This window comes from Pipra filicauda, unplaced genomic scaffold (assembly GCF_003945595.2).
Source record: "Pipra filicauda isolate LSUMZ 115617 unplaced genomic scaffold, ASM394559v2 scaffold241_size1546129_pilon, whole genome shotgun sequence".
NCBI classification, from domain to species: domain Eukaryota; kingdom Metazoa; phylum Chordata; class Aves; order Passeriformes; family Pipridae; genus Pipra; species Pipra filicauda.
Genome location: NW_024104356.1, coordinates 125,202 through 138,178, shown reverse-complemented (window position 1 = coordinate 138,178; position 12,977 = coordinate 125,202). Strand labels below are relative to the sequence as shown.

The 12,977-nt window shown below is 50.7% G+C and overlaps 1 protein-coding gene across 1 annotated transcript in view; it reads right to left on the bottom strand.

Moving 5' to 3' along the window:
• Nucleotides 1-7,043: 7,043 nt before the first annotated feature.
• Nucleotides 7,044-12,977, bottom strand: part of IGFBP2 (insulin like growth factor binding protein 2) — a 58,892-nt gene continuing 52,958 nt past the window's right edge. Inside the window, exons 2-4 of the mRNA XM_027734717.2 lie at nucleotides 12,720-12,943; nucleotides 11,131-11,271; nucleotides 7,044-8,918 (exon numbers count right to left, since the gene is read on the bottom strand). Coding sequence (XP_027590518.1) covers nucleotides 8,751-8,918; nucleotides 11,131-11,271; nucleotides 12,720-12,943 — 533 coding nt within the window. The 3' untranslated portion in view covers nucleotides 7,044-8,750. The remainder of the gene's footprint in view (nucleotides 8,919-11,130; nucleotides 11,272-12,719; nucleotides 12,944-12,977) is intronic.

Here is a 12,977-nt window from a genome sequence, read left to right as displayed (position 1 = left end):
CAGAAAGAAAGAAGAGAAGTAAAGAAAGGAAAAACAAAAAGAGAGACAAGAAAGTGAAAAGAAAAAAGAAAACGAAAAAAGAAAAGAAAAGAAAAGAAAAGAAAAGAAAAGAAAAGAAAAGAAAAGAAAAGAAAAGAAAAGAAAAGAAAAGAAAAGAAAAGAAAAGAAAAGAGAAAAGAGAAAACCCTGAAGAAACTGAGGACTCGGAATCTATTGCAGCCTCTTGACAAGGACTCAATAAGGAAAGGATAGAGCCAGAGACAAACCAGCCGCAGCCTCTCTGCCGTTCCTCACCTCTCCCTAATGCCGCCTGTGCCCCTCTGCCACAAGCAGAGGTCACCCTGATGTAGGAAGCTCTCCGAGTTGGTGAATTTCCAGTACGGGTTTTGGGCAGGTTCATTTTTAATTTTTATTTTTTTTCATCTTAGCTAGTTGATTTCTAAAGGGTCTTGAGAGAAAACCTTGTGGCCACCAGCACTCCCCTTGCAGTCCTCCGGAGTGTCCTCTCCACACTGTTTGGATTCACTCAAGTCGATTTGATTTCCATCTCAAATGACTGCCCCCCAGTCCAGGCAGATTTCAACACATCAGGAGGAGGCGTGAGATTGCTGGCTTCGTGTCTGGAGATGAGCTGGGGAGGGAAACACAGGTCCTGCAACAGCACAAATACCCCCAAAAAGTATTTGTGGACTTCAAAAAAAATCATCCAAAAAGGAAATATATTCTGTTCTTCTCGAATGGAAGGTCAGAAATCATTTTGGACAAGCAGGACTCTGACCGTTGTCCATCTAGGTGTGGAAGCGTTTGTCACCTGCGTGCATGTGTATGAGTGTGTGTGTGCATTGACATGGCTTTTCCTCCTTGCAAAACTTCACCTTGAAACCTGCAATCTGGAGGTTTCAATGTAATATGTAATCAGGGGGAGAAATGCTGCCCCTCCCAAAAACTAATAATAACCTGCTGGACTAAGCACAGGAGCAGAGTTACGGAGGACTATCAGTGCCTGTGGGATCAGGGCCCCATCAACATTGAGGGCTGCATCCCAGCCGACCCTGCTGTTATTCTGTCGCTGTCCAGACTGAAGTATCCCTACATGGGGACAGGGAGATCTGGGCTAAAACTCTTCACCACGCTTTGCCACCACAAAGATGACTATGGAGACTTTTTTTTTTTCCCACAGCCAAAAATGTGGTTTGCTCCAGGGGAAAAAAACAACCAAACCTCCATTTTATTTGATCATGGTTTTTTGTTAAGGCTGGTTTATACCTTTCCCTATGGGTAGGAAAATGCCAGTCTACATCCTTTCACTTTGAGGATACTGCTCATGTTGCCATGGTTGATTCCCACCACCCTGCAGTAAGATCCTATGATGGGCCCTTGCCTTTAATCTGGGACCCAGCTCCTTGTTGAGTGACAGCAGCCACCACACCACGGAGACCCACTGCCTTAGGCATGGTGGGACAGCCCTCATCTGCCTTCCTGACTTATTTGGTGTTTTTAACTTTTACGTTCAATTTTGGAACTGTTGCCTCTTGCTTCTCCATGACAAGGGTCTCCACGATGCTGGTGCTGGGAGGAGATCCTGCAGCGAAGGGAAGGAAGGAAGGAAAGGTGGGGTCTGGGTGCTGTGGTCCCAGTGGGCAAACACACACCCACCAGGAACCACATCCCACTGCCACAGCTGGAGCTGGCCAAAGGACACAACTGATCTCAGGGGGAAGGTTCCTGCACCCCCAAAGCCCCTTTGAGGTTCCTGAACCTGGGCAGAGAAAAAAGGAGGTCCACAGCACCACCGGGTTCCCACCAGTGGGGATGGACGAGGGGGATTCAGTGCCAAGGGGTTCTGGTGAAGGCTTCTTACCACCACAGGTTGGGAGCCCTCATAGCCTCCCATGACATGTCATCATTCCCCTAAGCAGCCCCGGAGCCCCCCACCAGGACACTTGCCCCAATCAAGGGCAGAACTGGACACCTGTGGTTATTTCCCTCAAAGTTACAATGGGGGAGAATTTTGCTGATGGACTTCCACAGAGACCCAACGGAGCATGTTTGGACCTGGGGACAAAGGTCTTTCCCTTGCTTAAAAGAACAAAGTGTGTCACCAAATGCAGATCTGCCCCCCAGAAAAGCCTGCTGGAGCGGGGTAACCGCCGTGTTGCTGGAGGGGAGAATGGCGGGTGCTGTGGCTGAGGCAGGGAGCGACCTCTCTGGGCTCTGCAGGGCTGATGGAGTAAGGTTGATTTAACGAGGATGGTGGGTTAATGGTGGGGTGAAAGTGGGGTGAAGACAGGAGGAGGAGGAGGAGGAGGAGCTTGTGCCAACCACAAGGGCCCCTGTTTGCTTGCTGATCCCCGTGCAAAACTTCCTGACTGTTACAGGCCAGTACCACCTTCACAGGACCCTTCTTTCCTTCTCTCTTCCTCTTTCTTGCTTTTTTGTTTGTTTGTTTTGTTGTTTAATTTCCCAAAACTTGAAAGCCTTTGGCTGCAGAGAAAGGAGACATGCCACCAGGGTGGGATGGGAACAGGCAGAGGGATGCCGCTTCCCATGGACCTTGTCTTTTGGGGAAGATGCTTTTGCAGGGCAAGGGTCAGCTCACAGGGCCTCATGGTGGTGTCATGACAAGGCCACTACAATGACACTGGGAGGGGGACAGAGGATGATTCCCCGACCTCTCCCTACAAAGCAAGTCCACATGGCCCCAGGAGCCCACAGCACCAAAATCCATCCCACGCAGGCTCCCTCACCCCTGCGCATCCCATGCTGGGACAGCACTGCCTGTCCTGTCCACACCAACCTGGAGGGAGGAGGATAGAAGTCTGGGCTGCACCACTCCTGCCTCCCCAAATCACCTTGGCTCCTGGGATGGGGCACCAAGCGACTCCCCTGGCTGCCCGCTCCCTCAAGGATCCCCAGCAGGACGAGGCTGTTTGTAGGCTGCACTAATATTTAGGACTGGGGTTGGAGTCTGGGTCAGGTTGGGGATACAAGTGACTTCAGAAGGGGTTGGTCACCCCCTGGGTTGGCAGTGACGAGGTGCTTCCATTCTCAGCACCCAGCAGCACCCTTTGGCATTTAAGGTGAGAAAACCAAAAGGGGTAGATTTGGGGGCTGGGGAGTGTGGGGAGTTGAGGCACATGGGGAGATGTTGGCAATTCGTGCATCAGGGGGAGGTGTGAGGCTCAGGGGTCTCCAGCTACAGTATCTGAGCCAAGCCCACGCCGGTATATAGGATGCAAGCTGAGAAGGAGAGGACAAGGATGGCACAGGGGTCAGGACAGCCCTTCCACCACGTCTGCCCACGAAGCGGCGCTCAGCAGCTGGGCTACCCCTTGTCTGTACTGCAGTGGACTTCGAAAACCACTAGTACAAGAGCATTTTGCACTATTTCTCTGCTCTCTCCCCCCTTCCTTTTTTCTCCGCCTTCCCCATGAAAACTTTTTTGCTGTTGGTTTGGGTTTTTTGTTGTTGTTGATTTTTTTTTCCCCCCCAAATGGAGCATTGTATATTTAACGACCAACAGTTCACCTCGCTTCCAGACCCCTGTCCTGGCCCTGGCTAGGAGCCCGGCCTACTGTGCCCCCCTCCCCAGCCCCACCAGCCCCCTGCCACTGCCACCGGGACAGACGTCACCGCTCACGTTACCCACCGTTGTAACACACTTGTTAAAAACACACCAGATTCCGAGTTTCCTGCCTGGTTTTTATCTTTAAGCAATACTCACTACACATTTTACGGTAGCTTTTTATAGCTTTACATACATACGGTAGCTCTGTTGTTTCGTTTTTGTTTTGTTTTTGTTGTTTTGGTTTTTTTTCCAGTAAACAAGAAATACTCATAATCTTACTGGTGGGAAAAAAAAAAGCAGTTTGTGAAAAACTGACAATGGAAGAAGAGCTTAATGCTCTGTTTAGCATTTTGTACTTAAAAAAAAATCTCACATTTTATTAAAAAGTGAAGATTGCTGTATACTATTTATTCAACTTATAATTTATGTTACTCTTTGATCTTTGTCTTTTCTCATGACAAAGCATTTATTTAATAAAGTTATGCATTCAGTTAGCTTCTGCCTGACCCTTGTGGAGCATCTGTGTGCTGGGGCCTGCCAGTGAGCTGCTCCAGCCCCAAGCATTCCACAGCTGGTGGTATTGGGCCCTCTGAGGGGCTCATCCAGCTCCATGGGGGTGCCTGGGGAGGTACAAGGCATGGGGCAAAATGGACGCAATGGTTTAGAAGAGCTTTTGATACCAGTATCAAAAGCTAGATGAGCAGTAAAATTGCAGGTTTGAGTTTAGAGCATCATAAAAGCAGAGCTACCCTATTTTTTTCAGAATTTTCTTTGCATGAATATGGCAGTGGGGCACAGCGTGCACATTCAGCAAGCTTACCAGGAGAAAGTACCTGGCAACCAGTGATGTTAAGCTCCTAAATGCTATCACAAACTGAGCCCCACAGCTTCGGATCAGATGCGATGTTTGAGCCTCAGACCTCACTGGGCCGCTGGAAAATTTATCCCAGTGTGCAGGAGCATCCCTGGGGCAGCCCAGCCAGGCTATAGTCATCACCTTGTGGTAGTCCTTGGTGGCTCTTCCTACTGCCCCGTGCCCTCCCCAGTGTCAGATCTGACCCTCGCCCACTGCCCACACAGCCCACTCACCCCCTCATCTCCCCCTCCTTCTGTGCCCCTCTTCCCCTCCATTCAACTGCCCAGCATCATCTTCACGTGCCCAGAGCAGGGTGGGAGGCAAAACTATCCCCTTTGCCCCTGCACTGGGGAGACCGTGGGTTGTCAGGGCTGCACTAACATGCATCCCCCATCCTATCTGCACCACCTGGTGCTGGCACAGCCCCCCCATCCCTGATGGACACCCCACAAGGCTGAGCCTGCACCTCACGGGGCAGGAGCCGCGCGGCGCCGCAGCTGCCACGAGGTGCCGCAGCTGCCACGAGGTGCCGCCGCTGCCCGTGCCATTCGCGCACCCTGGTCTAGCGGGATGGGGGTTGGAACTGTATGATCTTTAAGGTCCCTTCCAACCCAAACCACTCTAAGAAAATATTCATTTGTCAGTGTAGATACCTCTGTGTGCGTACACCACAGCTGCTGGGGTTTCAGCTAGAGTCCTGCATGCAGCTGGCACAGTCCTAATGCCTGAGCTCGTGCCCCATCAGGCAGATGGCACAAATCTGGCCCAGATGAAACCCCAAAGCAACGACAACCATCAAACCCATGCACAGACATATGCAGACATTAAGGTCATATCACAACCCTAGGGAAGCCTAACCAGAAGCTTTTTGCTCCTTTTGCCTTACTGTTGTCTCCCTCTGCCCCTCTGTAAGGTGCCTGGCCAGTTGCAAGCACCCTTTGCTGGATTGCGGGCTCCCGTTTGTTCACCTCCAGCCCCTGAACTGGAGGGTGGCCCCTGGCATGGCTGGGCTCAGGCACCTCTGTCACCTTCAGACCTCTCTGGGAAGCACCTGGCCAGGAGGTCCCTTGTGCCCTACAGTGCACTTGGCATCCCCCCCACTCCCAGCATCACCTGATCCACCTTCAGCTACTCCACATCCTGCCTGTCCTCTCCCCCTCCCCTGCAACCTACTGCCTCCAGGCATTTTCCTTGTGCTCCCCACAATTGCCCAGCCTCTCAGCATGTGTCAGTCCCACTCAACCTCCTGGCAGGGGATGGAAAATAAACAGAAGGGGAAACAGCCCAGTAGTTTTGCCTCCCTTTGTGGAGGCCAAAGGGAAACCACAGCCACCTGGATGCTAGATGTCAGGGCCACATGGGGCCTCTCCTTCAATGCTGCAATTTTAATTGAATGTAGTGTGGAGTTTTATTATTATTATTAGTTATTCTTTGCCTCCCTGTGGTGCCCCAAGCTGTGCTGTCACACTCCCTTTGGCAGCACTTCTCACCCTGGGAGAAGGTGCAGGACCTTCAAGGGACCTGTCTCTACAGCCCCATGGGTGAAGCAGCTCAACCAAACTCTGGTCCCACACACAGCTCAAACCTCCCTGCACCTTCCCAACAGCCTGTTCTGGGAAAAGGCTTCACTTGGAAACACTGTAGTCAGCTTTCTGGCCAGCTCAGATTTTGCTCTCCTTGTGCTAGCAAAGGGGAGAGTCCTTGGGAGTGTCCTCCATGGAAACCACATGCAGTTTCTCCCTGAATCATCCTGCTTAGCTGAGGAACTCTTTGCATGGGGTGTAGTGGAGGCCAAAACTGTAGCAAGACACCTAAAGGAACCTGGATGATTCATGGAGGACAGGCCCGTCTTCCAGCTCAGAAACAGCATGAGTGGATGCAACTACCAGCTCAAGAAGCCCCTGAAGTATCAAGGCTGGGAAGCTGGAGAGAGCAGAGAGACAACAAGGGAGTTGTCCTTACAGCCTTTGCCCAAGCATCTGCCAAGGTCCCTGCACTGGGTAGGAGGGACCTTGCCTTGGAAAGCTGCTTCCCTGCTCAAGGAGCAGGAAATCACCACTCTCGCATAGCCACCCAGGCAGCTCAGGAAGCTCCATGAACATCATGTTGGACAGGACATTCACACTGCCATCCTCTCCACCCAGCAAAGTGGAACACAACCACCTCTTTCCACCAAATCTAGCTGCTGTCAGGCAGGGAGAGAGTCTCCACACAAATACTGGCCAGATGCTGATTCAAGGGCCTAGTTGCATTTTGTAGATTCACAAGGTCCCACATGTGTAGCAGGAATACAGCTGGCCAAAGGATGAGTGACACCAGTTCCTCCCTGCTCATACAACTTGGGACAGTAACGATGAAAAGCTCAACTCCCATTGCTGCCTGTCAGGCCTGGGGTTTGCAACACCACCTGGACAAAGGATGAACAGGGCCAAGTTTGTGTGTGATGCATCAGGCAAGGAAATGTCCTGTGAACAGTGGGGAGAGGGAAGATGACAGTTTTCTGGCATCTCATTTAATTTATTCCAACTTTCTGCAGCTCAACTTTTTCAAAAGAGAAAAAGACAAACACATAAGAAAACTTCCCTATTCCTAAACAAAACAAAAAGTATAAACTACAGATGAGAGCCAGCATGTGCAAGGTTTATATGAAAAAGCAGAACACCCTCAGATGTTAACAGAAAACAGGTAGCATCAGTTTTACAGTTACTTGGTTTCGCATGGAGGTGTTTTCTTCTTCTCTCATGCTCCCAGTCGTAGACATCCACATATGCCCCCCATGACTTTCCAAAGGGGGTCCTTCCCCTGTCTCCTCCACTGCCATGTCCAAACCTCTAAAAAGTCACAAAGGCTTTAAGTTACAGAGCCCACCTGTGCCCTTCACACTTGGGATCTGAAATGTGGGTCCAAGAAGCAGGGCAAAAAGCAATAAACCATTTAAAGAAAGCCCAATATTATTACTCTTAGGAGAGGGTTTTTGCAATTGCTCTACAAAGGGTATCCATATTTAAAAAAAAAGAATAAAAAAGAGAAGGAAGAAAATAATAAAATCTCCTTGCTTAGGCAATGGGGAAGTTATTTATTCTCAGCATCGGTGTGTTCTGTACAGAAAGAAATCAACAGGTGAATTAACAGCAGAGACACATCTCTCCTCAGAACAGCATGTCCAGCGCAAAACCTCTCAGAGCACCTGGAATCACTTGGATTTCATCAATACAAATGTGTATGTGGGCAGAGGAGTGTGTGTGTATGTCAGGGCCTTTATGAAGCAAGATACATACTGTAATTTACTTACAAAAAGAAAAAGTTATATGCTGAATAGCAGATGCTCACTCCAGTCCCAAGCAAAAATGGAGGGACAAGGGCAGCTGCTTGGGAGCGCAGGTTTTAGATGTGTTTTGTTTTTTTCCTATCTAGAAACAAAGAAAAAATGAATGAGAGAAAGAGAGAGACATTCCCTGGCTTGTTATCCTAAATCTACACAGGCATCCTTCCACCCAGCCTCAGCAAGTTCATTTTAGCTCCCTCAGTATAAGCTGATCTTAAGAAATACTCAGCAAAAGCCCTTCAAATCCCCTTGAAAAACAAGCATTTAGCTTTGTCGTCACCTAAAGGCCCCATGCTCTTGGACCAGTGGCTGAAGCCAGTCCCTATGGAGTTGGCTGTTCCCCAGCACCAGGAAAGGAAGCACCCAGGAGTGTTTTTAGGGGGTGAGGTGAGCAGCTGTCTCATCTTTAGCCCTTTCCTTCACCAATGCTTCCTTAGGGAACATGTCCCAACTGTGGTGGTATGTTCCCACCCCACATCCCATGCCGGGACAGACGGCTGGGCTGGGGGACAGGGGACCAGCAGGACACAAGAGGCAGACGACAGTATTTACAGTCTTTGGTATTGGGGAAGGGAGAAAAAGAGGAGCAAAGGCTGGGCTTTTTCTTTTGTTTTTTTTCACTCACTCCCACCCATGGCAAAGGGTTTTGCCCCCTGGGAGGGGTCAGGGAGCACATGGCACTCTGTGCTGGAGGGTAGAGGAAGATGCCGCGAAGCAGCAGGGACGGCAGGGCTGCAGGGCGAGGAGCAAAAAAGACCGGTTCTCTGGTTTATGTTGGGTGAAAGACTAAGAAAGCAGTCCCTTCTCCTTGCAAACCCCCCACCGCCTTTCCCCTCCCGTAATCCCTCCCTTCCCCAGGAATCAGGCAGCTGAGGAAGGAGGGCAGCACGCAGGACCCAACCCCAGTCTCTTCCAGAGCCTAAAGAGACACGCTGAAAACCATGTAAAATCCAGCACTGGGGACACAGTGAGCCACCTCCAGCCAGCAGGATCATGTCTGTCTACTGGCTCCGCAGGGCATGTGCTCCCCGGTCCTCCTGCTCATGCGCTGTGTAGAAGAGGTGGCACTCGGGGTCCCCGCGGATGGTGGGTGCACCCTGGATCACCTTCCCGTGGATTGGGTCCACACACCAGCACTCGCCGCGCTGCCCGTTCACAGACATCTTGCACTGCATGAAGAGGGACAGAGCAGGCATCAGAGTAAAGACAGGGACAAAACAACCCCCTTCCCAGGTCCACCAGCCCAAAGCCCAAACACAGGCCGAGCTGGGGTTTCTCCAGTGATCTGGCACTAGTCTGGACTTAGGCAAGATCCACAGATGCCATAAGCAAACAACCCAGGGTCTGTACTGCACCAGCAGTGTTACTCCATCAGTCCAGGCTGAGGACTGAACCTCTTTCCCCAGTGGCTGATCCAAGGACCAAGAAGCCAATTTTAATGAACCACAAGGACAACTGTCCCTGAAATGCATCACCTTCTGCCAATTGTGGATAAAAGCACCCAGAGAGTCAAGAGTCTGAGGGGAAAGAGGGATGGGATAGACTGACAGAGGAGTTGTATGAGCTTCTTCTCACCTGTAGATTAGGCTAAACAAACTGAAACATCAGATCAAGGCCCCCTCAGCCAGACCTAAACATACTTCCAAACAGGGATTCACTCTGTTCCAGAATGGAGGTAGGGACCATGGTGCATCTGGACCTGGACTGTGTCCTCCCAGTCCTGTTAGACAAAGGTTTCTTGCCCTAATTGTTAGCATCCACCTCCTGCCCTGCAGGGTTGCAGGCACTTTGAATCTGACACTCACCCCTCCATCCCCAGCATATACATTTCTGGACAGGGAGATGCAGAGGTTACTCCAAGCAGGCCAACCTCTGTGGGCACTCCGTAAAGCTGAATTTAAGCCATTTTCTGCAGCTGGACTGAGGTCAAAATGCAGCCTTGTTCATGGGAATAAAAAGGTACAAAAAGAGAGGAAGAAAAAGCCTCCCCAGCAGGAGAGTGCATCCTCCACCTGAGTACTGGCCCATAGGAGGTGTGAGCAACTGGGAATGCTTTTGTTGCCATCTGCTTTCCAGCAAATGAAAATGAGCTCAACTCCTAGATGGAGGGAAATTGGTATCACTTCACATTTGCCTTGTTTGCCCTCAAGCAGGGAGGTGCAGGGAAGAAGAGAAAACAATTTTTGTCCTCTCTCTTTATCTGTAGTAGTGACCAGTGTGTAACCCATCTGCACCCTTCAGTGCAAGTTGATTTATTTCCCAGGGACAAGGAGCAGCAGAGACTGCCTTCTCTTTTGTAGCACACAAAGCATCACTGCACTGTCCAGGCTCATTCCCCAGACATGGCTTATCTCCCTACAGGCAACTTGCCAGCTCTGCTCCAACCAGCCCTTCCAAGTATGCTCATGCTGAAGGATCTAGCCAGCCCACGGGGCTATTCAGGGGGAGATGGAGGGTGAGGGTCCAGATGGCACAGAGACAAGAGAAGGGACAGAGGGAGATTATCTCAGAGTATCATACTTTTTTTTTAATGCTCCTGATCAAGGGAAGTAGCCCTGAGTAAAATGCTCAGCCACAAAAAGAGCAGGTTTTCTGGGGTCCCCTCCAAAGGTTCAGCTATAAGGGATCCTCATATCCAAGTACTATTCCCACAACTGCAGTCAACTCTGGACAAGCTACGGTTTTGCTGGTTTTCCTGGCACTTTTTTCCCCATGACTGAGCCACTGACACCTGGTAGTTTTGCACAGACAAAGCCAAGAAGTCAGAATTCAGACACACAGGTTCTGTGAATCCTTCTGGATCCCATAAATACCTTCAGAAGCACACTGCACCCCAAGCCCCACCTCATCTGGAAGGAATCCCTCCTACAGCTGTGGGACCAGCCTTGATTTGTGGAGGAAAACCAGTAAAGTGCACTATAAAACTTCCTGACCCAAGGAGAAGTCCTTTCTGCTTTGTCTGCAAGACTGGCCAACATTCAGTCTCTCTCTGCTTTTCTCCTGCAGCAGGGTCCAGTCAGGACAATACGTGGCTCAAAGTACAGATAAGCAGCTCTTGTGGGGAAGAAGGAGTTCTGAATTAAACAGATTCTTGGCTGCCCAGAGCCACACGTGGGTGTGGATCTCATCTCCACTTGTGAACCCGTGGCTGCAGATGCACCTAAGCACCCATGGCTGCAGCAGCACCTAGGTGCTACTAAATCTGTTCATGCCATGTGCAGTATTTGCTGTTTACCCCACACCTCATATCGTGTGTGCAGTCTCAGCCCAGCCCTGATCTGTGCCTCTGCTTTGTGCCTGCACATGATGGGGACAGACAGAGAGCCAAGGGCTGTTGCTGGGAGTACAGTCAGCCCCAGAGCTGCTGCTCTCCCCACTTACCTGCTTGAGATTGTACAGGCCATGCTTGTCACAGTTGGGGATGTGAAGGGAGTAGAGGTGCTCCAGGGGACCTCGCTCATCTGGCAGCCGCATAGTGGATATGCGTTCCAGGACCTGATCCAGCTCCTGCTGACAAGGGGTCTGAAAAGAGACCAGAAAGCAGAAAAAAAAAATTTGGAAAAAAAAAAAAATTTAGGGCAATGGTACCATTCAAGGTCAACACTTTGGACAGTGGAAACACCAGTAGGGATGAACGCTTGCGTGCACCTCCTCATGACACAGGTTTGCCACTGGGTCCTGCTACAGACTTCACCTGCAGACACCCAAAATCAGAGTGCTGCATGGCCACATGTGGACATGAATGTGTCTCCCATGTGCCTTACATGGCCAAGACCCTACATAATACCAGGTCCCAAGCCCTGCATACACAGAGAAGGAGAAACCTTAGAGATGCTACCATGGGTCCCACGGGTGATGATGAATGACACAAAGCAGGGCTAGACCAGACAGACCAGGATGGTTTCATGAGTTCCCACACCTGTGGCACAGTTTTGGCCCAGAAGTGAAATTCAAAGCATGTGAGACCCCATGGGAGTGGAGGGGAAGCCCTGGAAATGAGAGTATCCAAAGCTAGCCTCTGGAGGCATCCCTCTTGCTCCACAGCAGCTTCCACACAGGGCTCCCCACCAAGGCAGTCTGGTTGAATTACACCTGATGTGAGCCAAAGTGAGTCCACACCTCTGTTTTTGCAGTGGATAGTGTTGGGTTTTTTTCCCCTCAAAGGAGCAGCAGCAGTGTGGGAGCTCTCAAAGCTGATGGTGCTTACACCTTATTTTGAACCTCTGTTTTGCCTATTCCTTGGAAGGCATTGAGGACTCTCTTTTAAAGTCCCTTTCTGTCCCTGTGCTCACCAGATAGTAATACTCTATATGTTTACAAGGACCTTTTGGGGTGGGTTTCCATCTCCATCTCCATCCCATTTAGTTGCCTTGACCAAACTGCCCACTAGAGGGAAACCACGGCCAAGGACTGGAGGGCATAGAGACAGGGAAGGCAAGAAGGAGACGGACTTTGAGCACTCCCACTGCTATGAGACAGTCGCACAGCCCATCCTCGGGGCTTGTGGCCCCCCTAACCTGGACTGGGGCTGCTCTGCAGCAGGCAAACAGTACCCCTTTCCCCCCCCCCCCCCAAATCCCCTTGGGCCATCTCTGGCATTTGCTTAGGGGAAAACGGGTATGAGAAAGGCAGTCCACGGGCAAAGGGCATGCCGCACCCCTGCAGAGATAGGTATCGAGCCAGCAGGAGCCCCCCTTTCCCAGCTCTGCCATCAGGAGGTAAAGCTGCAATGAAAATAATGCCTCCTCACCAGCACATCAAAGTTCATCAGATGGTGTGTTCAGCCCCAGCTTCAGGCCAAAACCAATGTTTGCTTTTCCTTATTTTCCTTGCCCTGCTTTTTTCTTTCAATTTTTTTTTTAATCTTTTTAAGACAGTTTACTGCAGATGTCACTAAGGCTTTGCATTCAGCATTTCCCAGTGAGCCCACAGCTGCACCCCTCAGCCCCCCACAGCCCCTGCCCTCTCACCCTGCCCGTCGACAGCCGTGACTTTTTGGAGTCTTCATGGTTGTGATGGGCCTTGCTGACTTTGCCCATCTGCCGCTGCTGCTCATTCACCTTCTCCCTCATAACTGCCAGCTCCTTCATGCCTGTCTTCATGGGCTTCCTCCCACCAGCTCCGCTCAGTATCCCCACAGTGCCATCCACGTGGTTCTCGGCAAGAATGCTCTCGGACCGGTCATCACCATTATCTGCAGGAGAAGGGCAGGCAAGGAAAGGGTCCAG